The sequence below is a fragment of the Amphibalanus amphitrite genome, unplaced genomic scaffold, assembly GCF_019059575.1.
Source record: "Amphibalanus amphitrite isolate SeventyFive unplaced genomic scaffold, NRLGWU_Aamphi_draft 000141F_arrow, whole genome shotgun sequence".
Lineage (NCBI taxonomy): Eukaryota > Metazoa > Arthropoda > Thecostraca > Balanomorpha > Balanidae > Amphibalanus > Amphibalanus amphitrite.
Window position 1 is genome coordinate 113,041 of NW_024881636.1, and position 25,436 is coordinate 138,476.

Genomic DNA, 25,436 nt, shown 5'->3' on the forward strand with positions numbered 1-25,436 from the left:
CTTGCCGTCAGCTGTCTCTGTACCAGTCCCGCTCCCCGTCTACTGCCGGCGGTGAGTCCCACCTATGCGCGCGGCGCCGCTCGCGCTGGCAGACGTTCTCAAAGTGTCGCTGCCAGCAGGCGGCGTGCATGGCGTGCCCGCAGCTGGAGGTGTGCGGCAGCCGGTGCAGCGAGCTCGGCACGTACAGCACCGGGTTGGCCGCCGTGGACGCCCGGTCTCGGGACAGCACCGTCGACAGCTGCACGAACGCCGCCATCACCATGGCCGGCCGCGTGCTGGACACCTGCTCGGTGGCCTGGCACAGGATGCACGTGTACTCGGCGGGTGCGGCCGGCCGCGCCGACTGCCGCGGGCCCAGACACACGGGCCACCGGTCCGGCTCGGCGCCCTCGCTCAGGTCCATGGCCGAGCCGGTGACGGCGGCCGCCCGCTCGGCCGACAGCGCGCCGCTCGGCTCCGCCTCCTCCGGCTCGGCCAGCGCCGTCATGTTCTGCGTGATGAACTTCTTCTGCTGCGCCTGCATCTGGCCGAGGATGCGGGCGCGGCGGGCGGCCGCCTGCGCGCGCCGCTTCTTCTGTTCGCTGCCGGCCTCCTCCGAGGTGGACGGCTGGCTCTCGGGCGCCGCCGCCGTCCGGCCCAGCAGACGGTTCAGCTTGGCGTTCACCCAGGCCAGCAGGTCAGCGTGGGAGCTCACTCGGGGATTGCCCACCTGCGGCGAGAAACATCACATCAGTGACAAGACGACGGAACATTACACAACAGTCTGGATCGGAATAAATACAAGTCACCGTTTTGTACCTACTGCGTAGCATTAAAAATTCTTTGCTGAACACCAAATAATCTACCCTGTAGCGCTACTCTTTGCTACGCACCATGTTCTGGAGGGCGTCCACAATGCCGCACTGCTGCGCCGGCTGCGAGAAGCAGAAGGCGGGCGGCTGCTCGGGCGGCCCGGCGTCGGCCGTAGCGCCGGCCGCCGATCGCTCCTCCTCGTTCAGCGCCAGGCCCATCAGGAACAGCGCGCGCTGGAAGAGTGTCTCGGAGAACACGCGCGCCGTCAGGTCTGCCGATCTGCCGGGAAAAGGCGGGAGACAAACTGTCAGATAATGGAGAAGGACGAGAATGCACTCATAACACGAATCAGTCAACCAATTGGAAATGTTGGGGCAAATCCTGGTGAGAAATTGAAAGGCAAAAGAGAGCAGAAACATCACAGGAAACGATGTAATTTTACAAACAGCAGCTTAAGCATCCCTTTAACTTTCACGCTCCCTCCAATCTTTACCACCTTCGGCAAACAGGAACAGTGGCCCACCGCGCCTTCACATGATAACCCAAAGTCCTATGCAGGCACAATGTCAGGATAAATGTCACAGCTCCACCATCTCTACCCCTCCCCCTCCCCGGCACCCACCCTAACCCCACTCCTCTACACAACTACCATCATCTCCTCGGTCCCCCACCTCCTCAGCACGGTGAGAAGCACGTCCAGCATGGCGCGGCACACGGCCACGTTGCGCGCCGCCCGGAACTCGGGAGTGAACGGCGGCAGCTGCGGCGGCGGCAGGCACGCCGGCTCGTCGGCCAGACGCTTCCGGCGCCGCTGGGCGCCCTCGGCACGCGACTGCTCCTCGCGCGTGTAGTGGTACCAGAACGGGTTGTAGTCCGAGTACAGCTCTGCGGGCGGACCGGCGAGGGCACGGGGCGGGGTCAGTGTCAGTGGACGTCCATCGCCGACGCTTAATTACATCATTTCAAAACACTTCACGGACAACAGCATTTCATCAATAGCATAAAGAGCTAATTTTAACGAAAAGGACACAAACCCAACAACTCCCTTCCAAAACAGTGCTTCTCTTATGTTTCCTTTCCACCCTTTTTTACACAATCCAGCCATCCATCCTTCAACTCAGTAACTCTGGCTCATCCCACCCCTCTTTGTCGGCCTCATGAGACCATCCTCACTGGGCCGACTCTTCCCTTCCACAGACTAGCGGCGTCTCACCCGGTTTGAGCTCGTAGACGCCCTTGCCGGTGCCGTTCTGGGGCAGCTTGAACTCTGCCACCTGGTCGGCCAGCTGCTCGATGCTCACGTTGTGGTTCTCAGCCACCACAAGCTTGGAGAGCTTCGAGTGCGGCGTCGGCTCGATGCACAGACACTGGATGATCTGGAGGCGGGACACAGACACTCAGTCATGATCTTGATTCGGCGGTAGGCGACCAGGGTCAACGGGTGACATCGGAGACTCGAGGCTGGGACGACGGGCGAGACGGTGTTTGATGGCAAAACAAACCGAAATATTACTTTAAAAATATAGGTTTAATTCCAAACAATACATGATAAGACAAACGTTGGCAGTCATCATCACCGCATCATCCTTCCATCCCGGTGATAAGCCTCTTCTTTAGACCGTTCTCGCTTCTCCCATCCGTTTTTAGACAGACCTCTCCTCTCCACGCGACGTCAACTCACCTCCTTTTTGAGGCAGTCCTCGCGAGTCACCTCTCCGACGCCGGGCTGGTAGCGTTCGCCGAACACGTGTATCAGCACGAGCATCATCTCCTCCAGGTTGTGGGTGAACTCTTGCACCGTCTGCACGAAGTTGGTGACGGTCTTGCCGCCCTCCCGCACCGTCTCGACAAAGTAGGTCACCGGCTCACCGTCCACCTCAGTGGTCTGGTGGCGATTAAGGAGGGGTTATATCGGCTGGTGGGACAGCGGGGTATACAGGGTCCGGCGGAGTGCAGAGGGTCGGGTGACTCTCGAATGAGCAGCTCCCAGTGATGAGCGGCCTCAGCGAATTACGTACATGTACTAGTGAGCGAATTATGTACTAGTGAGCTGGGCTCTATAACTGGTCTAGGCTCACCCTCGTAGAAAGTACTATAATCGCCCTCAACACACCCCCTCCCATAACTTACCCGTCTCATGACGCCCTCGAAGTCGGGCGCCAGCCAGTGGTGGATGCCGTAGCGCAGCATCAGCGTCATGATGAACTCGTCCGGGTCCTCCAGCGCCGCGGCCATCTGGAGGATCTGCGGCGGGCGGAGACGCGGGGGCGGTCAGGTCGAGGCGCGATTTAAACAAAGTGGGTACAGAATTGCACGATCAATTTCAATACTTATTCATATTAATCAATGCTAGCCCGTTACAAGCACAAACAATTTTAGACATCGGCTTTCACACCTTTACATCACCAGTATAACGCCTTTTGGGGCGAATAACGGAGCGAGCGAGAGGGTGGGCCTTGCACGTGCGAAATTGCGAGGGGGTACCTCCAACTGACTTGTGCACGGCACCCTACTAACCGGTCTCTAGCGATGTGCCAAATTTGAGCACAATCGGCTCAGCCGTTCTCGAGATCTGGAAGCGGCACCCTGCACGTGCGCACGTGCAAAATGGGTCCTAACTGACTTGTGCACGGCACCCTACTAACTGCTCCGTAACCGTGTACCAAATTTGAGCGCAATCGGTCGAGCCGTTCTCGAGATCTGGAATCGACCCCTGCACGTGCGCACGTGCAGCAGCACCCCAACTCTGGCACATGGATATGCATTGCCTAGTGGGTGCCTACCTACATGCCAACTTTCAGCGCAATCGGCCCACTAGTTACCGAGATATTGCAACTATTACAAAAGTGACACCTCTTCGTTTTGCACGTGGCACGTGCATAAGGGGTCACCCACATGCATCGGGAATAGTCCAATACTTGGTAGAAGGAATGAAGCTACCCTACAAAAATTACCGCATGTAAATCGGTCAAGTGGTTGCTGAGATATAAGCGTCGCAGAATCGTGACCACGGCCGGCCGGCCGGCCGGCCGCTCATACTCAGAAATTTCCGTTATTCTACGTAAGACTCCGCTCGCTTCGCTCGCTCCGTAATGATGCTCCGCGGACCTCGTCTGTGCATTTTATGTAACTGCATAACATGTGTCTCGTTAATCTAACCTGCACGTCTCTGTCCTGGATCTCGGAGCGGATGCGCACGTTGCTGTAGAAGTGCACCTGGCTGACCAGCGAGGTGCCGTTTCTACGCCACATGCCCGCCCGCACCTGCACGGCACAGGACACGTCAGAAAAGGCGAGAGGCGGGGGATAATAGCAGCCTGTGGCGCGGGAGTGATGGACAATATATTGGGGATATTTATACACGTTATCATGTGCAGTGCGTAACTAACCCAACTCATTGGCATTGAAAAAATGCCGCTTATAACGAGAAGAGTAAACACTGAAATTGAGACCGAAATTGAAGATTAACTAGCGTCACTATTGACACCAAAATTTTACATCGATCGAAATAGCCACGGCTGGGAACCTCCAACCAAGAATGAACCCGTAAGCTCCCCCATTCGGTGAATCCCAGTTTCCGATGTCGCCCATCTCAGTCTCCTCACCTGTGTGGTCAGGATGACGGCGCGCAGAGAGGTCTCCATGATCTGCTGGATGGTCGGCCGGTCCTCCATCTCAAACTCGGGGGAGCCGAACTGCAGGCCGAACCGACCTGAGGTCGCGCCAAGGGTCAGTCGGCACGATACAGTGTGGGTGGGCCGGGGAGGTTTTAAAATTTAACTAATGTGTCAGAATATTTATAGTGAGGATTATATTGAGGATTTATATTGAGCTAGAGAATATATCTATGATGAAATCCAATCCAAAAATAAGGGAGGCGAATCATGTTAATCCACTAAGAACATACCCCGTACATCGATAAACCAAGCCATGTCTGCGGAATACGAAACGCTCTCAGCGTCTCCCCGTAACAATGCCACTCTTATCCTCCCTTCAGGAATCCTCCCTTATCCACAAGACAGCAGACATCCACTCCCTCCAAACCCCATCCATCCTCCCCCAGGCGCGCTCACCAAGATGCAGATGCAGCCCGGCCAACATCCTGGTGAGTGGCAGGTGCAGCGACACCGGCTTCTGCCACATGTCAAACTCGATGACACGGAACGTCTTGCCGGCGGCGGTAACCGTGGCAGACGGACGGAGACGCTCCTCACTCAGCTTGCCGTACAACTTCCGCAGCACCGCGCTGGTGGAGGAAGGGGGAGAATTAGCGTGGGAGACCATTGATCAAACACCGGTCAGACCAGCGCTTAACATCGTGTCCAGGCTAGCGGATATTTTCAGGCAAATAAAAAAGAGTTCTCAGTAGGGTGAGTTGCCAGGACAAGGCGCACACAAATTTTCCCGAATCCATCTCAATGGGAACGACTAGGCAATATCACATGCAATAATTAAAAGGCAAATACCTACTTACCAATGTTGATAATACAAATCGCTATCCTGCCCTTAAATGCCGTACCAAACAAACAAACCGTACCACACCTCAACCAAACAACGCACAGCACGAGCATTTGGGGAACCCAAGCATAGTATCGCACCATGCCCCTTTCCCCCCGTCCCAGACCGTCCCCTGTAGCCACTCGCACTCACCGGTAGGCCTTGACGAGCACCATGCGGTCGGAGCTGCACCAGTCCATCAGGTGGTAGATGACGATGGACAGCTTGCCGAACAGCGTAAAGGCCGTCTGCCACTCGGGGTCAAACTCCAGGTGGTTGCCCATCTGACGGACCGACGAGTCCATCCCCTGGCGGCGGCAGAGCGGCGGCGGTTAGATAACACACTGTAATTGGGTGGTACGATACCCTTAGTTCTACACAGGGTAAACACAAGTATATAAACGTTTAACATTGTTTACTTAGACTGTAATGATCTATGATGATTAGACTGTAGACTAGACTTAGACTTAGACTGTATGATTAGACTGTAATTGATACTTAGACTGTAATTGACGAACTGACATCGCTGAAAACAAGCACGCATATTACATTATTACTTATATGTATAATCATTAACAAGTAACAATCTACTACATCCAGATGAAGGTCACTGCACCTTCCCCACCAATGAGGCCACAATCACGGGGGGTGATGGCCCAGCCCCTCCTTTCCCCATCGCATCCCGCACCGCCACCGACCTCCATGACCGCCAGCACGTCCAGCAGGGCGTTGAAGCCGTGCAGGAATCCCTTGCGCAGCTGGTCGGTCCACTGCGGCGGACGCATGTTGTTGAGCAGGTAGCGCAGGTCGTTCAGACAGTAGCTGATCCGGCGCCATGTCGTGTTCGGACTGCGAGCGTCGAAACTCAGCACGCCCTCTGTGGGAACGGCGGGGGGACAGCGTCAGAGGGAGAGTTGGGGCAGACAGGGCAGAGGGGAAAATATACAGGACAGACCGGGTAAAAAGCGCTAGGAGACCGCGCAGAGAAGGATAGAGCGGGAAAGTTAGGGGAGTCAGGGCCAAAGAGGGGAATGTAGGGGAAATGGCACAACGGGGACCGCACCGAGAAACAAACAGAACATGTAAGAATTGAAACCCATCTCCAAGGCTCGAATGGAAGAGCTTCGGCGCTTGACCTGAAAGTCACTACCTGTCATCTCAGTAGTATCGAGAATGATCAATGACAGACTGTAAACGTCTGCTAAAATCCGATCACTCCACCCGCTGCCCAGTAACGGCCTTCTGGTACGGGCCCCACCCCGCTCAATCGAACAACGAGTCGCCACAGCGACACAGCCCCTCCCCCTCACCCCCCCCCCCCCCTCCTTCGTGTGCCACTGACGTGCGTTCCGTCGGTTGATGCACTCGTCGTAGAAGGTCCTGGTGACGACGAACAGGCAGTCCTCGTCGGTGATGAGCATGTAGGCGATGGTGGGCACCGTGTAGATCTGCACCGACAGTGACGTCACAGAGTCCGAGTGGTTGTGGTCGTCACACATGAAGTCGCGCATCAGAGCCGGGTACAGACGCGTGAACGTCTGTGGACAGACAGAGGGGTCAGAGGGTCAGATGGGGCCAGAGAGCGGTCAGAGAGGTCATCAGCGCCGGGTACAGACGAGTAAGCGTCTGCGGATAGACAGAGGGGTCAGAATAGCGTCAGACAGGGATAATACAGGGGTCAGAGGGGTCATCAGCGCCGGGTACAGACGGGTGAACGTCTGCAGATAGAGGTAAGACGGAGGCCAGACAGAGGGGTCAGAGGGGTCATCAGCGCCGGGTAAAAGCATGGGGACGTCTGCATACGGCCGACAGATCCAGATGAGCTGTCACAAAAGTCAGACAGAGGTCATGCAGATGATCGCAGGGGTCAAATGGGTTCCGGTTGACGACACTTACGCAGTGTAATTAGTTAGGTACTCTGTGAGGCCAACCCATCCCATCCCGGTCCATGCACTAACCACTTCCATCGTACCTAACACGGCCTGTCCTCCCTCGATCCACGGTGCCTGCTATGCGAACAGTACTAACCTTGGCGAACACCTTTTTGCTGTCGTGTTCCATGAGCATGCCCTGGATGAGCAGCAGGTGCCACTGGTTCCTGGCCAGCTTCCACAGCTGGGTGTCAGACTTCATCACGCGCTCCAGCACCGGACCGTCCGCCGCCGGCTACCGGACACACGGGGTCACAGGTCAGGTGAGGTCACAGGCCAGGGTAGAGGTTATAGGTCACGGACCCATCCGCCCGCCGCCGCCGGCTGACGTACAAAGGGTCACAGGTTTGTATAGGTCAGAGGTCAGAACTCAGAACAGAGGCCGACGGTCACAAATCAGGACATATAATGCATTAACCGGGTCAGAGGAGAAGTTACAAGTCCAATGTCACACGCGCCCGTGACCAGAAAAGGCCACTAAGTAGGAGAAACGAAACACCACGGGAGATGCTGCCAGTTTATTTGCGGAAAACTGGCAGCTCTTTAGCAAAGGGTGGAATTTTTGACGGCGCAGTGAAACATTGCCGGTTTCAGGGACGTATTTCGGTAAAAACTACGAAGACATCTATATATATAGCATAAAATATAGCCATGTGTCACCCGACGGCGCCATATTTGTACTGTTACAAGGTTGATGGACCAAAACAATCCAGAAGATACGATCGCAAGTTTTCCGGGAAGAGTACCATATCGAACTAATGCAACCGCCAAGCCACACCTAAAAATACTCCTCCGTGATTAAGCCCACCCTACAACCGTCTCCGCCCTGACTGGCTTTCCCTTGTTCACGTTCCGGTGGTCAGCGTTGTGTGCTGTGCGAATGAAAATGCTCGCAGCAGATTTACATGACCCGGTGAAGAGTGCCGTTACGGAACCCGCTGATGGTGGGTGCGCTGATCTTCCGTTACGGAACTGAGGGTGGGTGTCCGGCGTCCGCTGATCCCCGTCACGGGACCGGCTGAGGGGTGCTCGCTGATCCCCCTGTGATGCGCTACCGTCGGCCGACATTTCCATTTCCAAGGCCGTGCTCCCGACGCCGGGCACTTTCACTGTTTCCGGCGGCGGCGGCGGCGGGCGGGCGGCGCGGGCGGCTCGGTGACGTGAGAGCGCGCGCCACACGCCCGCGCCCGGCGACGGCGGAACGCGCGCCCCGGAACCGCGGGTGGAGATCGCAGCTAAACTGGATTAGAGCGGGCTTCTCTGGAAGCTTCTGTGATTTTTCGGTGAAATCTAACAGGGGAAAGCAAGGTGAATACGCGATTTTCAAGCTTGATACTTGATAGGAATGATTAATTATTTCGCGACTATCGCAGAAAATGCGAAACAAAGAACGACAAAAAACTTCATCAAACCTAGATGCTAAATAATCAAAATATTTTTTTAATAAGAATTCGAAGTAACAATTATTACTACGTTGTTATGTGATTTGCAGTGTCTAAATGCGTTCAGTCGAAACGTAAAAACGACCGGACGCTCCAGATGTTTACACTACAGTACTGTTCTGATAAAACACTGAAAGCACAGGTCACATATCCACAACATTTCACCCCGCTAGTGCCATGAGTTGCATCAGCGACACAGCAGCCGCTCGACACTGCGCCAGCCGCCAGCATCTACCCTAGCAGCGACAGTTCCACAAACAATAAACGAAGCCCATCTACGACATAATTCAACCGCGCATTTACGGCGCTAAAACAATAAGCCACGATAGACCGGCGTAAAACAGCCGCTGACCTCAGCTGCAACACTGAGAGCTGCCGCTGAGTTACAGCGTAAATATCTCGCTCAGCGACAACTAACCTCAGTGACGATCTGGCCGAACAGGGTGCGGAAGCCGTCCACCTCCTCGATCAGCTTTTTCAGCCAGAGAAGCAGGCGCATGGCGAACGTCTGGTGGGCCACCACGTGCGTGTGCATCACGTGCACCTTGTAGGGGCCACTGCTGTGACGGACCGAGTGGTGCTCAAACACCTGCTTCGCCTTGTTGCACGTCTGAGGGATGGTGCAGAGAGGGGCGTCAGCGGCTGAGAGGGGTACCGAGACGTAAGCGCGTCAGCGTCTGAGGGGATTGCACGGATATCTGAGGGGGTGGTACAGAGATGGCTGGGGGGAGGAGGGTACAGAAAGCGTCTGAAAGGACTCAACAGAAAGAGACGTGGTACCAAATGCCTGTTGAGATGAAACAAGGAGATAAAATAGGTTTAGCGGGGGGATCGCATAGACAGGGCAGATGCATCTGACACGTCTGTTGGTATTATACGGAAAGAGGCACAGTGTTACACTTAAAGAGCATTGCACAGAAAGGGGCGGGTGTTACATGTCTGTGGGGATCGCAGGTACGAATAACGGCGCGGAGTTGCAGAGGAGCGGCGGGAATCGTACCGCTACGGTGCTACACGGCCGTGGGGATCGTGTAGATAAGAGCTGGCCACTGTTACGCCATGTTCGTGGCACTCACAAACATGCACACTACATAGCTGGTCGCCAAGCCTTCAGTGTCATCACAGTAAAATGGAGTACTAAAAACACGTTACCGGCAAAATATCGCATACAATGAGAGAAAAGCGCAGATGAATATGCTCATCAGTCAAGCAGCGAGCGCTAGTTTCATAGAAGACGAAGCAATAGCTATCAGTGGACTGTAACTGCCAACGCTCCGGTTATGTCCCCCGTCGACCCCCAGTGTCGGACGGTGTCGGCCCAGTCCTGCCGCGGATGTCGCCCCGGGAGCGGCCGGCCAGTTGGCCAGCGCGCTGAATCACGGAACGGCCGCTCCGCCCCGCACGGCAGTCCACGAACACGGCCGAAAGCCGCCGCAAAAAAACGTGTCATCGCCGTGTCCAGTGGGCTAAATACGGAGACGGACAGCGGCGGCGGGCGGAGGCGGCCGGCCGTCCCCGGAAAAAAGGCCGCCAGCGCCACGGCGGACACTCGGTGGCCCGCAGACGGACAGGACGCCGCTGGTGCCGCTGGTGCCGCCCACCGCTGGTGCCGCTGGTGCCGCCCACCGGCCCAGCGCTAGTCGAGAGGGACATGAGGGGGCCGGGTGATATCCAGAGCACTGTGATGTATACTGGTCCAAGCACCCCTACCCTTAGCCATGTATCGGGTCCAGTCATGTGATGAGAACAGTGTTAAATCCCGTGCAGATCGGATTACTTTGCAACGCGTTTCTTTTGCCAATTTTGTCAACTTGAATATTACCTTAATGTGTGCAAGTCACGTAACCAGGGAATGTTTTTGTCCACACAACTGATATACCGTGTCGCTATTTTGCCTAAACAATCACTGACGCTATGTGAAGTTGTCAGATGACAGATCAGTAAACGGGCAGCACTAGAAACCACTAAGCCACCGCGTTTTGTGGTCAGTGGAAATCACACAAACACAATATTTACGCGAAAAGCAGCCGCACGATTAAAATGCAGTGACATCCCTAGACCCATCATTTCCATCACACCCATGAACTGCATCACCAGCTTCAATCCACATTCCTGAGAAGTCATCCCAATCGTGCTAATTCACCGCGCCGTACTGACTTTCTAAGACGTCACCACAAACACTCCACGGTACAACCACTGCCGTCCTGCAACCGACATTGCTCCGCCCACAGGGACCGCAGTCACACATGAACTCTGGTGAGTCTGGAGCGGCACTGGCGTGGAACACTCACACCCGACCCGGGACTGTCATGGAACCCTCACACCCGACTCGGGACTGTCATGGAATCACCGCACCCGACCATGTTCCGTCCGACCCAGGAATCACTGTCCTGTGTCCCGCCCGGCGCACTGCCATCAGCCGCTGCAACCTCGGTCGTGAATGAGCTGGAGGTCGCCGCACCCGGCCACCCTGCGTTCGACCGGCCCTGAAATCAGTCCATCCCCACCGGGGGCACAGCCCGATCCCGGCAGCGACTGACCTGGAGGTCGCCGTCCATCCCCACCGGGACACAGCTCGTTCCCCGGCAGTGACTGACCTGGAAGTCGCCGCACTTGACGATACTCCGTCCAACCCGGTCGATGATCGTGGCGTAATCGACGGCGTCTCGCTGCGAGCACTCCACCGCCCGCCGCAGGCACTCGATCACCTGTCACAGGGGTCACAGAGGTCACAGGTCAGCCTGGCTGGGATTAGACAGCTGGCAGAGGTCACAGCTGAGTCTAGCTGGGGCCGGACACAGAGAAAAGGAGAGGAGAGGGTACATGATACAACTGGGATACACATTATACAACGACGAGTTACTCATTGGAAGAAACCGACAAATGACAAGACGACAGAAAAATAAGTTTTGTTCTATAACGGTCCTGCTAGACCATTGGACACAAAAGACGCACCCATTTAAGCAATACCCTGTCCAATCTAAAAGAATAAATCAATTAAACTAGTCAATGAATTCAGCACTAGTACAATATAGGTGCTCGCAAACCTGATTCCTCACACACAAATAAAACAAGTCCTCAGCATTAAGCGTGCGCATCAAAACATCCACATCATCACTATCTAGCATCCTTTCGTATATCAAATCTCAAACCCTTGCGCCGCCCCGTCCAGCCCCCCCCCCCCCCACTCGACACTGCCAGCCGCGCTGACCTGTTCGAACGTGTGCGTCTCGTCGTTGTAGAACATGGTGACGTAGAGCGGCGTGCGCAGCGGCTCGGCGCCCGACAGCAGGTCGTCAGCGTCACCCTCCTGCTCCAGCGGCGAGCGCAGGTCGTGCGGCAGACCCATCGTGTTCTCGTGGGTCAGCATCTCCAGCGAGTAGTCCAGCACTGGGGACGGGTGTTGGGAGGGGTGAACGGTGGGACGGTGAGGGGAATCCGTGGCCGTTGCTCACCGGCAATGTTGGTGTCACGAGACAATAAAAACATAACTATCGGACACACCAGACAAATGAAGGTCAAGTAAACAGTGTCTCCAAAAGAAGTAAACAAAATCACAATTTACCTTTAAAACCCCGACAGAAACTTTGACTGAGCACGACCCCAACCGACCTTCCACACAGCGCTGTGCGCGCACGGCCCGCCCTGGCCCGACGGCCACTCACCGGCGGAGAAGACGGCGCGCGCGCGCTGCACAATCTCCGGCGGGAACTTGAGCAGCGAGCTGGTGCCGCCGCCGACGGCGTTCCGTTCGTGGATGCTGCAGCAGAAGCTGTCCTTCCAGGCCTCGCGGTCGCCGCAGTCGCAGTAGCCGCCGCCCACCGACTGATTCATCTTGTACCTGCGCGGCCGGACGGGGCCGAACACCACGCTGTCAGTCAGGGGTTAACCTATCTGGTTACGTTACTACTTCAGATATTATTGAATGGTATGAATGAATGAATGAATGAATGAATGAATGAATGAATGAATGAATGAATGAATGAATGAATGAATGAATGAATGAATGAATGAATGAATGAATGAATGAGGTATGAATGAATGAGGTATGAATGAATGAATCTCGGATTACCTACGTTTACGACCACCGAAGCAAATGCCACGTCAGAACATAGTTAGTCGCACTGGTAGGTTCACAAGTAACACAGCAATGGTTTCGAGCATATCAGAAATAAAAACAGGACCGAAAAGGAAAAACTGGTGATCGAGAGCACAATGATGAGCTGTTGACGCCGGTGGTTCAGCCCTGGTGAGGTAGGTTCTGCCCCGCGGAGATCGGGCCGCGATGTATCGCAGCGCGGTAGCTCGGGGCGCCACTCGCCTGTGCTGCTGGTGGGCGGAAGCGGCGAAACAGTCGCGGCAGAGCACGCACGTGCTGTCCTGGCCGCAGTCGCGGCAGCTGTACGTGGCCTCGCCCATGCGGAACACCTTGCCGCACAGCGCCGCCGGCGTGGTCAGCTCCTTGAGGTGCTGAGGAGGTCAGAGGTCAGGGGTCAGAGCCGAGCCGACAGCGACGCCGACGGCCGCAGCCGCGCCGGGTGGCAGCACACACTCACTGCCCTACATGTCCTGCATTAAAAATATCATGAGGTAGATGTGGTCAATATTACTTTGAACAGCATCTCTGCAGAACTGCTCAGCAACGGCCTGGACGAAGGGGGGCGGTTTGTAGTATGGGAGGGAACACGCGTCCTCTGTGATTGTGCTAGATATGCTTATTGCTCGACCTCAGCGCATTGATACTAAAGATATGGGTGGTAAGTCCATTATCATCGTTTCACAAATTTTCCAGGGCCTTTGCCATCAAAACTACCCAACGGAAACGCAGATTATCCACGTCTGAGTTTACATAGTTTCACTTCATAACGGCGAAAAACTACAACCAAACGATAAAAAAAATAGCACAGCATCCATTGAACCGCGCCCCAAGTGCCAACCAGAGCGGTGTTACGCGGACGCAGCTACCACGCTGCTAGCGCATTTCACGAGCTGACGTCACAGGTTGTGGTAGTATGAGAGCGGCCGAGTTTGTTGATGCCTCCATGGAAACCAAATTCGCTACGTGTGCTGACAGCGTGTTAGCAGCGGCCGTGAGACACCGCCCTAAACTTCAAATCCAAAGGAAAGACTAACCTTTAACACTTCGGCCGGGTTGTCGATGCAGATGAACTGTTTCAGTGTATCGAAAAGCAGCTTCTGTGCACTGTCGTCATCGTAGCTGATGTGCAGAAAGTTGGTGCTCTCGTCGGGGGCATAGATGGTCGGCACGTGCAGCTTCCAGTACTCCCTGGAAAGTGAAACGGCGATACATTAGGTCAGTATGATGGATGACAAAAAAAAAACTTGCTTTGCATTACTCAAGGGACTAATGAAGACTAACACAAAGAATATAACTAACTAACTAACTAACACAAAGAACAAAGAGTATGCTTGAAATCAGTGCAATGCAACAGCATGATACTTTACTTAAATACAAATTGACAAACACTGATGGGACTACTGTTGACCTTAATGAAGTGCAAAGAAACTGCTAAACAAATTACCATCTGATGCACATTACAAGAAAACAATAGTACATATGTGCCTAGGTTAGTACACCTTTTTGCATTTGAATTCGACCATTAGCCATGGCCACACCTGTTTGAGGAGCCATTTCGACGATCGGCATTGAGCACAACTATTCCGGCGTTGTGTCTCATTTCAGCTATTCAGCGAAACAGACTGAACGCTGAAATGAGCGATCCGCAAAACGGTTTGACACTTGGCCATGACGGCAATGAGGGAAACAGCTCGGCATTTGGTTATATCATTTCAGCAATATTCAAAACAGAATAAATGGATATCCAGGCTAGTTTTTCATCGACCACTCGCCACTTGAGCATGAACATTATGGGCATTTCTAAGCAATAAGTCAGCCGATCGTTATCGCTTCTTTCTACATTATCTAACCGGCGAACAATGCTAATCAATGCAGCCGAAATATTTGGTTTCAAACAGCTTTTGACATCATTCTAGCCAATGTCCGCGAAGCTCTATTTCGATCAGAGGCCGAACGGCAGGGGGTCCGTCCTCCCACCATACGCTAGACACTGTTAAAGGCAAATACGGGCGAGGGACATGTGCAATGTTTATAGCTTATATGCTTATAGGCAGTACTTTTAAAGACGAAAAAAGTGAGACACAAAAAGTTTTTTGGACAACCAAAGTGCGCCAGCAGGATCATGAGTTGGAAGATAGCCAAAAACGCAGTAACAGCGTCAGAAAGCTGGCAACAAAGCGTACAACCAACGCTTATTGAGTCCCTTGACCCTCGCACTCATAAGAGGCTGGAAAGGACTCGCAGTTTTTTCGGAATAACTCGCGAAAAAAGAGACCGATCGCAAGCAAACTTCTAGTACCATCGAGTTAAGTTCAATTTACACATATCCTGAAAAATTCATGATTCTGACCCAAATGACCTTTGACCTGTGGCCTACTTTTCGAAACCATATTTGGCCGGAATCGCGATTCGGCGTATGTCGGCTCACATTTTCCGCGGGTTTCCCGACTTTTTTTGTGGCTGTAAACGTTCCGTAATGCGTACAATATTGACAACGGTCCGTATATCTTGTAAACGTTTGAACAATATTGACATTCAACAGAGAAGCTCTGGTTTAGTAAGAAAAATGGAGCACCACGTCAATCAGAACAACAATGCCAAGTTTTTTTTCAGACTGGGCTGTAGGCATGCACCCCAGGCATGGGCGAAGGAACGGCTGGAATATTGTGGGTGCATGAGTGCATAAATCCAGGTATAGCCGGTGGAGCCGGGGGGGGGGGGGAGGGAGCAGAACCGGGCATCGAGATTCGTGTTCTCTCTGGATTTTGGTATCTGCAGGCACAGAAAGGCCAGCCTGGCGGCTGACGCGATAGCCTGACGACACGACACAGGTCCGCTGATATGACTCGCACAGCCTTGGTGATCGCTCTTTTCAGGTCACTGAGGCTTCCTGGACCTTCCTTATAGACCTGGCCTTGACATGACCCCACCCGGAAAAATCCACAGGGGTCAGGTCAGATCGGGTGAGCAGGCAGGCCAGTTCCGACTGGCACCGCGGGATTCCAGCCGGTCACCAAAGTGGTTCTCGATCTGAAAGTTGTTTTCGCGATGTGAGAAGGACGCGTTCCACCGTCTTATTGGAACCACATAAGGTCCATGAGACTGCCATACTTCGTTTGGGCTCGCTTTCAGAACTTCTTTAGCGTCGCCTGGTAGCGCTGTCGGTCGACGGTCACGGTGTTGCCGCTCCTAACCTCCAGGCTCCAGCCGAGGTGGAAGTGACCTGCCTTCTCACCCGACCTGACCCCTATGCATTTTTTTCTGTGGGGTCATCTCGAGGGACAGTTTACAAGGAAGATCCAGGAAGCCTCAGTGACCTGGAAAGAGCGATCACCAAGGCTGGGCGAGTCATATCAGCGGACATGTGTCGTCAGGCTATCGCGTCAGCCGCCAGGCTGGCCGCGCTGTGCCTGTCTTGCGAAGGTGGTCACTTCGAACATTTGATGTGAGAGACTGAAAATGAGAGAAAGCAGATTGGAAAGAAAAGATGTCATTATGAATGTCCACGAAATGTTCTCTTGTTTGGTACAATTTCCAGTCACCTGCATGCAATTATCCAAAAAGTTTCCATCCTTTTTGGTCCACCCTGTATAGCCACCGATACCTATTCGAAAATGGCTTCACGTGGGAGGCGCACTGCGAGCTTCCAGGGAGCACAATCAGCCGAAAAGGTACCAAAAATTCATTTTAAGTATTGATGTCAATAACTTACGCAACGGTGACTTGACTACCGCAAAATGCACAAAGGGTTGGCCGTTTTCGAAGACATCAGGCAGAAATTTTCTAAAGTGGGTCATCGATATGCGCTCTATCACAAGTGTTTCGTTTTTTAACCCGCGCCCTGCTGGGGGTCCTGGATTTCCACGCCCTGCTGGGGGGGGGGGGGGTGTTTGAACACCCCCCCCCTTGTAACTCGGCTCCTGGGCCACGTAGCGATACGCGGAAGGCGGCGTTCGAAAGAGCGTAAAAAATAATGACGAAATCACTTCGGTCAATTTTTTGGTCAGGTCAAAGGTCAGGTCACCAGAGGTCATTGAAGGCAAAATTTCGCCGATTTCCAGGTCAAATGTCGAAAATTTCCAAGAAGCCAACGCATAACTCGGGAACCAATAGAGCTACAGCGCCGCAAAAAAGCGCATTCGATAGCCCTATTAACCCTCGCCGGCCGAGGGGGGGGGCGGGTGCCGCCCCCCCCCCCATAGGGTTTTTTCACGATAGCTCCGAACACGCTGGCGATAGAGAGCTGAAACTTGGCATACCTGACCTTTGATCCAAGCCGGATCTTTTGACACCAACCGCATTTTTGGGTCAGGTCAGGTCACTGACCTATGACGTCATAAGTGAACCTCTGCACGGTCTTCAGATGTCGCAACTTCGCAACGCCCTCACTGCCAGAGGAGATGTCACAGGGAAATGAAACTTGCAGGATCTAGTATCCATTATGAGTCCCACAACTTGTATATCTCGGATTTTTCCTAAAGGTCATGTGAGGTCAGGTCATTTTCGTGACCTCACCATTATAAGTCAATGGGGAAAATTTCAAACTGCTATTCTGGCGCCGGGAACGATCTCCAACTATCTCAAGCACACAGAATCGTGATTTGATGCACTCCTTGCAAGGTTAGATGCGTCACTTTTGCAATGTTGACCTTGCGTGACGTCATTTATGACGTCATCAAGGTCATATTAGTTTTTCGTCAATAACTCTTGATCAAATTGAGCTAGCGAGTCGGGAAAGCCACCAATGGACTCAGGAAGACCTGCCGAATCGAATGATATGCGACATGACCTCTTTCGACCAACTTCGTGACCTTGGGGTGCTGACCTGACCTTGACCTGAGGTCAACACCCCAAGTTGACCTGACCCGGACAAAAAGTATATCATTCGACGCGCCTGAGCGAGACGAACACGATGCTGCCAAAATCGGCGCTCTGCGGCCGTTTTTTGCGAAGCTATTCACCAAAAACTGAACCGTACCTTGGGGCACTTGACCTGACCTCAGAGGTCACCGGTTGACCTAGGACCTTAAACTCGGGTACCAATCTCTGCGTCTCGTAACGGTGCACACGCTCGTTTTTTCCGCGACGCGCTAGCTCCACCAGGGGCGAAACGGCGAGGGGGGGGGTCGTACCCGCCCCCCCCCCCCTCGGCCGGCGCGTATGTAGAAAACCAATAGGTCCGGCGAGGGTTAACGCCCTTTCTGAGTAATTCTCTCAGATTTGACCTAACGTCAACGGTTTTGCCTGCAGGGGGCAAAAACGGCAAAAATAGCCGATTTTTTTCGAAAACAGTTTTTCTGCAATAACTTTTGACCCAAGCATTGTACGAGCTTACTTTTACCGGCATCGTGTTCCTCTCGTCAAGACGCATCGAATGAACTATAACTTGACCTTGAAAGGTCAACTTGAAAATTTGACCTCAGGTCAAGGTCATGACCTGACCGGAAAGGGTCATGTTGCATATCAGTCGATCCGTATCGTCGAGCTGAACACATCTAAGGCGTTTTCATCGCTCTAGCATGCCTCTATCAAAAGTTATTTGCGAAAAACTGTTAGATACCATTCGTGACCTAAGATGACCTCAGGGCATAAACAAGGGTCACGGACACCATTTTCAAGTTCAGTGTGTCTAAACCACTTGTAATTCGGTGTTTGGGAGTGTTTATAATGTCTTTCATCCAAAAGAGGCGCATTTCAATTTTCTCCCATTGACTTATAATGGGGAGGTCGCAAAATTGACCTGACCTTAGGTCATCGATATCAAAATTCTGAAATATACATTTTGTACATGCTATTGCTCTTAGCAGTCTCTGAAAGTTTCAAAGCGATCGGTCACTCGGTGTAGCTATGGCAGACATTGAAAGTTTTTATGAGGTGAGGTCACTTCAAGTGACCTGGTGACCTGACCTTGAATGACCTTGGTCTGAAATTTTCACAACGTGTGTAGAATTGATGTATGATAAGGTGTACCAAAAACGGCGGCGCTCCGCGCCGCCGTTTTTGAGATATTCTCGAAAAACCACAAGGGGGGGTGTTCAAACACCCCCCCCCCCCCAGCAGGGCGCGGGTTAACACCTGAGCACAAATGTAAGTTTTAAAGACCATCAGAGTAGCAAATGCTTCGAAAGATAGGTAGAGAGCATGATATCCTGAATTCGTCGCTTAATATGGGAGCAGTGTTGATGAGAACAATGGTTTTTGTTCACAAATTATTGTGGGTGCAGGGCCCTGTTTCACCGGTGATAGCAGCACGCTGCTATCAAGCTGCTATTACACGTGTCAAATTGGGTTTCCATGGAGACATCAACAAGCCTATTCCTCCAACACTACCATAAGTGTGACGTCAGCTCGCGAAATGGAATAGCAGCGTGCTGCTACCACCGGTGAAACAGGGCCCAGATTGCGTTGCCTGCACCCACTGGAAAATTATTGTGGGTGCAGCTGCACTCACTGCACCCATTGTTTCTATGCTTATGATCCTAGGTTAGATTGAGTAAGATTAGATAAGGTTAAACTAGGATATAGTATCAGTGAAGCTGGTGTCACCGTCAGGGGTAGGTAGATAGGTAGGTTGTAGGTGGTAGGTAGGTTTAAAGTTTGGGTATCTGTAACCCTGGCGTCACAGGTAGTGTTTGATAGAGTTCAGTGGGTTGAGGTTTCCTGCATTAGGCCGCCGAGCCAGGCCGAAGCATGCTGTGACGTCATTAGGTAAGAGAAGATAACTTAGCATCCTATCAGTATCGACTGAGACTCATATATACTCAGACAGACTCAGGCAGACTCAAACTGTGTCGACCGACTCAAACCGATTCAGATCGACTCAGACCGACTCAAAACGACTCAAACTGACTCAGACCGACTCACCGACTTAAATCTATTCTGATCGACTGGGACCGACTCAGAATGACTCAGGCAGACTCATACTGACTCGACCGACTCAAACCGATTCAGACTGACTCAAACTAACTCAGAACGACTCAACCGACTCGAATCGATTCCGATCGACTCAGACAGAGTCAGGTCGACTCAGAGACTCAGGCAGACTCAAGGCTCAGGCAGACTCAAGGCTCAGGCAGACTCAGACCGATTCAGATCGACTCAGACTGACTTAGACCGACTCAACCGACTCAAATTGATTCTGATCGACTCAGAACGACTCAACCCGGCTCAGGCAGATTCAAACTGACTCGACCGACTCAAACCGATTCAGATCGACTCATAACGACTCAGTTAGACTCAGAACGACTCAAACTGACTCAAACCGACTCAACCGAATCAAATCGATTCCAATCGACTCCGACAGACTCGGAAAGACTCAAACAGACTCAGGCAGACTCAAACTGACTCGACCGACTCTAACCGATTCAGATCGACTTAGACTGACTCAGCTAGACTCAGAACGACTCAAACTGACTCAGACCGAATCAACCGACTCAAATTGATTCCGATCGACTCGGACAGACTCAGGCAGACTCAAACCGACTCAACCGACTCAAACCGATTTAGACCGACTCAGACAGACCCATCGGTTTGACCTGAATCATCAGACCTGAATCGGTTTGAGTCGGTCGAGTCAGTTTGAGTGTGCCTGATACGGTTTGAGTCTCTCTGAAGCTGTCTGAGTCGTTCTGAATTTGACTGAGTCGATCGGAATCGATTTGAGTCGTTTGAGTCGATCTGAGTCAGTTTGAGTCGTTCTGAGTCTATCTGAGTCGATCTGAATCGGTCTGCGTCTGCCTGAGTCGGTTCGAGTCTGCTTGAGTCGTCGGTTTGAGTCTGCCTGATCCGGTTTGAGTCTGCCTGAGTCTGTCTGAGCCGATCGGAATCGATTTGAGTCTGTTGAGTTGGTCTGAGTCAGTTTGAGTCGTTCTGAGTCTATCTGAGTCTGCCTGAGTCGGTTTGATTCTGCCTGAGTCGTTCTTAGTCTGTCTGAGTCGATCGGAACGATTTGAGTCGGTTGAGTCGTTCTGAGTCAGTCTGAGTCGATCTGAATCGGTCTGAGTCTGCCTGGGTCTGTCTGAGTCGATCGGAATCGATTTGAATCGATCAATTTGAGTTGGTTGAGTCGGTCTGAGTTAGTTTGAGTCAGTCTGAGTCGATCTGAATCGGTTTGAGTCGGTCGAGTCAGATTGAGTCTGCCTGAGTCGTTCTTTACATTATCTTCTCTTACCCAGTGACATCACAACATGCTTTGGCTTGGCACGGCGGCCTAATACAGGAAACCTTAAAGGTAGTGTGCCACCTTTGAAAGATTTCCCATTTTATTTTTCCTAGGATAAGAAGCTTCTGTTTTTACCTAATATCGCAAAAAAATCAGAAATGGGCCTGGAATAGTGCCTTTTTCGCCTAAAAGTTTTTCGGTTTTTAGATATGTATAACAACTGTAGTGGGCTCACCTGCAAACAGGCGTCGGGCAACAATCGCGAATGCGGCGCACTTGTGACAATAAGCAAAGGTCATTATAGTGTTACGACCATACGACGTACGGGAATGAGTTATCAGCTGTCTAATCGTAGACAACACAATGTCGAGCCTTAAACTGTAAGCCCGTATTGGTATTGTTTCTTTTATTTGGCTGTCGAACATTATTTATGGTTTGAAATATGATTTTATGTAAAATAATTGATATGAAAAAGCCGTCTTATAAGTTATGACCCCATTTCACCACACGCAAGTGGCAGAAATGACAATGATCAGCTGACGCATTTTTCTTGGCCGAAGTCAGAGCGCGCGGCCCGACGCACCACGCGTATTTGGAAATTCCGACCTCGACGAGCATCAGAAGCCACCTAACCAACACCTAACAGGCGTGTTCGAAACCGCAGGAGATGATGATGAACGGGTTTATCGAAACTTGATTGGATGAGCATATCGGTAATAGCGATTTCAGTGTGTGCATTTATTGTTCATAGTGGTGTGAAATGTGGTTGGGGTACGACCGACAACCCGTCGGGGCGAATTTCGCACTGGGGTACTCAAAATTTGAAGAATTTAAGACGTTTCCATGAGTTTTGAAGGTATGGATAAGTTCTAAAAATCCGGTTCTCCTTATCTGGGCCATTAACTCCATACGGTCCAAGAAAGCTGGCACACTACCTTTAACCTTGAACGAAAACGCTACCGGTGATGCCAGGGTTACCGATACCAAAGTTTGTAGGTTGGCAGATTGTAGCTTAGTAGGTAAGGTTAGGTCAGGTTAGATTATGCTTTTTATTTTAACTTCATCTACACATTTACCAAGTAGGTAGCAGTGACGGTGTAAGCTAGTTGATACCAAAGTAAGCTAGTTGATGATTGGTTAGGTTATGTTAGGTCTGAAACAAATAATAGTGTTTTCATTTAAGTACCGGGGTTACATGAGCGATCCGTTCCAAATACGCACTACGCTAATGCGCATCAGCTCCCCACAAACGGATCTACGGCACCGGTTACATGAGACTAATTCGTTTTATCTACGTCAAACGGATCTTGTTTGGCTCACCCGGGCTGACTCCTCGACGCAGGCCCATGTCACTCCACTTTTGATGACATCATATGGGGGCCTCAGGACAATAATGGCGCGGCGCGCCACAATCGCTTCAAAGCTACTTGCCAACAGTTGCCATTTTTGAAAATATTATTTTGAAATAAAGTTCCAAGTAATAAAAATATTGTAATAAAGTTGTTGAATAAATCGATACCATATCTAAAAACTTACTGAAAAATGATTTATTCATAGTAAAAATATAAGCTCGATGCGTTTCTACGCTGCTTTCCTGCAACTGCAGAGGGTTTTTAAATCGTCTATATCTTCAAAACTGGCCATTTCTTAGCATATTGCTGCTCTTTTTTATCGCTAGAAAATAAGTTGTACTTTCCAGTGACATCAATGGTTGAGCGATATGTGTAAAGTGTCACCAACAATCGTCAAATGAAGTTAGTCATTTTTACGTTGTAAAGGAATGGAGTACCCCTTTCGAGCATCAGGGGTGACGTCACTCAGGATCTGTCTCTGATTGGTCGGCGGGGGAGTGACTGTACCTTCTATAGATGGCCTTGCCTCGACGGCCGGTAATTCGCATCACAAACGGAATAGGATTAGCGTACAGTCATGGCGCAGTTGCGGCATTTACCGGGACGACTGAGCTAAATTTAAATACTTATATCATTTGATAGGCTCAAAAACATTTAAAATTAACATGAAATCAAAAAATGAAAACAAAGTTTTCTTGTTTTAAGTCAGTGGGCACTGATTCGCCATGCAGCGACAGCAGGGTGGTCAGAAAAAAATTATCTATCAAAATATTTCATTCATTTTATTTCACATGCAAAGACTAAACCAAAATACCAACATTTTTTTGCTATTTTCTACGAGGCAGCCAATAAAAAAATGCTTAGTATTTTGCATTTTGACGCTTCCAGTCAGCAAAGAATAGTTCTTGTGAAATACGGCCCGAATCGTGTGCCTCGGACGTTTCGGTTACATGAGCGATCCGTTCCAAATACGCACTACGCTAATTCGCATCAGCTCCCCAAGAACGCATTCAGTGCACCGACTACATGAGCAAATTCGTATCAGTGACGTCAAACGGATCTAGTTTGGCTCTCGGCCCGATGCGCATTACAAACGGAATAGCATACAAATGTGGCGCACTTCCGTAGCAATAGAGGTGACTAAATTAAAAATTTATTATCTTATGTCTTTTTTGCATTTAATCTGCTCAAAACATTCTCAATTAACTTAACAAAAAAAAGTTGAACATAAAGTTGTCTTGCTTTGACTCATTGGACAATTGCCTCTCTTGATTCGTCTGTAGTGCTGTCAGAAAAATGTTTCAGCTGAAATTATGTGGATATTTACTATTTGGTTTTCACTATATGTATTGTTGAAAACTTGACAAAATACTGACATATTTTTTAAATATTATTTCAAAAGAAGAGAATGAAAAAAATACCTATTATTTTGCATTTTAATGTTTCTTTTTGCGAAGAAATAGTTCCTGTAATACGTATCTTGGTCCTATTGGCTTCTAAGCCTCTTCCCCAGCGGATTTTGTTCGGACCGCCGATTCGTATTAGCAGGTGGATACATGAGTCGGTAGTACGCTCCTGATTCGCATTAGCGGTGAATCCGATCGTGATACGTATTTGCTTTGCTCATGTAACCGCGGATCGGATCGCCGATTCGTACTAGCAGGTGGCTACATGAGTCGTTAATGCGTTCCTAATTCGAATTAGCGGCTAAATACGTATTTACTGTGCTCATGTAACCCCGATAAAGGTTGAGGTTTCCTGTATTAGGCCGCCGAGCCAGGCCGAAGCATGCTGTGACGTCATTGGGTAAGAGAAGATAACTTAGCATCCTATCAGTATCGACTGAGACTCATATATACTCAGACCGACTCAGGCAGACTCAAACTGTGTCGACCGACTCAAACCGATTCAGATCGACTCAGACCGACTCAAAACGACTCAAACTGACTCAGACCGACTCACCGACTTAAATCTATTCTGATCGACTGGGACCGACTCAGAATGACTCAGGCAGACTCATACTGACTCGACCGACTCAAACCGATTCAGACTGACTCAAACTAACTCAGAACGACTCAACCGACTCGAATCGATTCCGATCGACTCAGACAGAGTCAGGTCGACTCAGAGACTCAGGCAGACTCAAGGCTCTGTTTTTTTTTACTGAGTCGATCGGAATCGATTTGAGTCGTTTGAGTCGATCTGAGTCAGTTTGAGTCGTTCTGAGTCTATCTGAAACGATCTGAATCGGTCTGAGTCTGCCTGAGTCGGTTTGAGTCTGCTTGAGTCGTCGATTTGAGTCTGCCTGATCCGGTTTGAGTCTGCCTGAGTCTGTCTGAGCCGATCGGAATCGATTTGAGTCTGTTGAGTTGGTCTGAGTCAGTTTGAGTCGTTCTGAGTCTATCTGAGTCTGCCTGAGTCGGTTTGAGTCTGCCTGAGTCGTTCTTAGTCTGTCTGAGTCGATCGGAACGATTTGAGTCGGTTGAGTCGTTTTGAGTCAGTCTGAGTCGATCTGAATCGGTCTGAGTCTGCCTGGGTCTGTCTGAGTCGATCGGAATCGATTTGAATCGATCAATTTGAGTTGGTTGAGTCGGTCTGAGTTAGTTTGAGTCAGTCTGAGTCGATCTGAATCGGTTTGAGTCGGTCGAGTCAGATTGAGTCTGCCTGAGTCATTCTTTACATTATCTTCTCTTACCCAGTGACATCACAACATGCTTTGGCTTGGCACGGCGGCCTAATACAGGAAACCTTAACCTTGAACGAAAACGCTACCGGTGATGCCAGGGTTACCGATACCAAAGTTTGTAGGTTGGCAGATTATAGCTTAGTAGGTAAGGTTAGGTCAGGTTAGATTATGCTTTTTATTTTAACTTCATCTACACATTTACCAAGTAGGTAGCAGTGACAGTGTAAGCTAGTTGATACCAAAGTAAGCTAGTTGATGTGATGTTTGGTTAGGTTATGTTAGGTCTGAAACAAATAACATCATTTTTGTTATTGTATCTGGTCACTGGTGCAATTGCGGTCCCATTGAACTGAACTGTCAAGGCCAGGTGCATTGGAAATGAATAATGGTGCAGCTTGGTGTACTGTCTGAGAGAAGCTCTAGAATCAATTTTCCATTGATTAAGGGTAATATGTTGCAGTGAACTCACAGAAATG

General features: G+C 51.0%; 1 protein-coding gene across 1 annotated transcript in view; it reads right to left on the minus strand.

Annotated features, from left to right (window-relative positions):
* The window catches only part of LOC122382503 (E3 ubiquitin-protein ligase UBR2-like), a 34,773-nt gene that overhangs the window by 8,684 nt on the left and 653 nt on the right, over positions 1-25,436 (minus strand). The window contains exons 2-20 of the mRNA XM_043367905.1: positions 13,796-13,949; positions 12,984-13,132; positions 12,328-12,503; positions 11,874-12,052; positions 11,260-11,370; positions 9,081-9,272; positions 7,318-7,455; positions 6,632-6,827; positions 5,988-6,166; positions 5,443-5,597; positions 4,866-5,038; positions 4,398-4,504; positions 3,952-4,056; positions 2,923-3,036; positions 2,474-2,677; positions 2,006-2,168; positions 1,464-1,677; positions 873-1,071; positions 63-709 (exon numbers count right to left, since the gene is read on the minus strand). Coding sequence (XP_043223840.1) covers positions 63-709; positions 873-1,071; positions 1,464-1,677; positions 2,006-2,168; positions 2,474-2,677; positions 2,923-3,036; positions 3,952-4,056; positions 4,398-4,504; positions 4,866-5,038; positions 5,443-5,597; positions 5,988-6,166; positions 6,632-6,827; positions 7,318-7,455; positions 9,081-9,272; positions 11,260-11,370; positions 11,874-12,052; positions 12,328-12,503; positions 12,984-13,132; positions 13,796-13,949 — 3,555 coding nt within the window. The remainder of the gene's footprint in view (positions 1-62; positions 710-872; positions 1,072-1,463; positions 1,678-2,005; positions 2,169-2,473; positions 2,678-2,922; positions 3,037-3,951; positions 4,057-4,397; positions 4,505-4,865; positions 5,039-5,442; positions 5,598-5,987; positions 6,167-6,631; positions 6,828-7,317; positions 7,456-9,080; positions 9,273-11,259; positions 11,371-11,873; positions 12,053-12,327; positions 12,504-12,983; positions 13,133-13,795; positions 13,950-25,436) is intronic.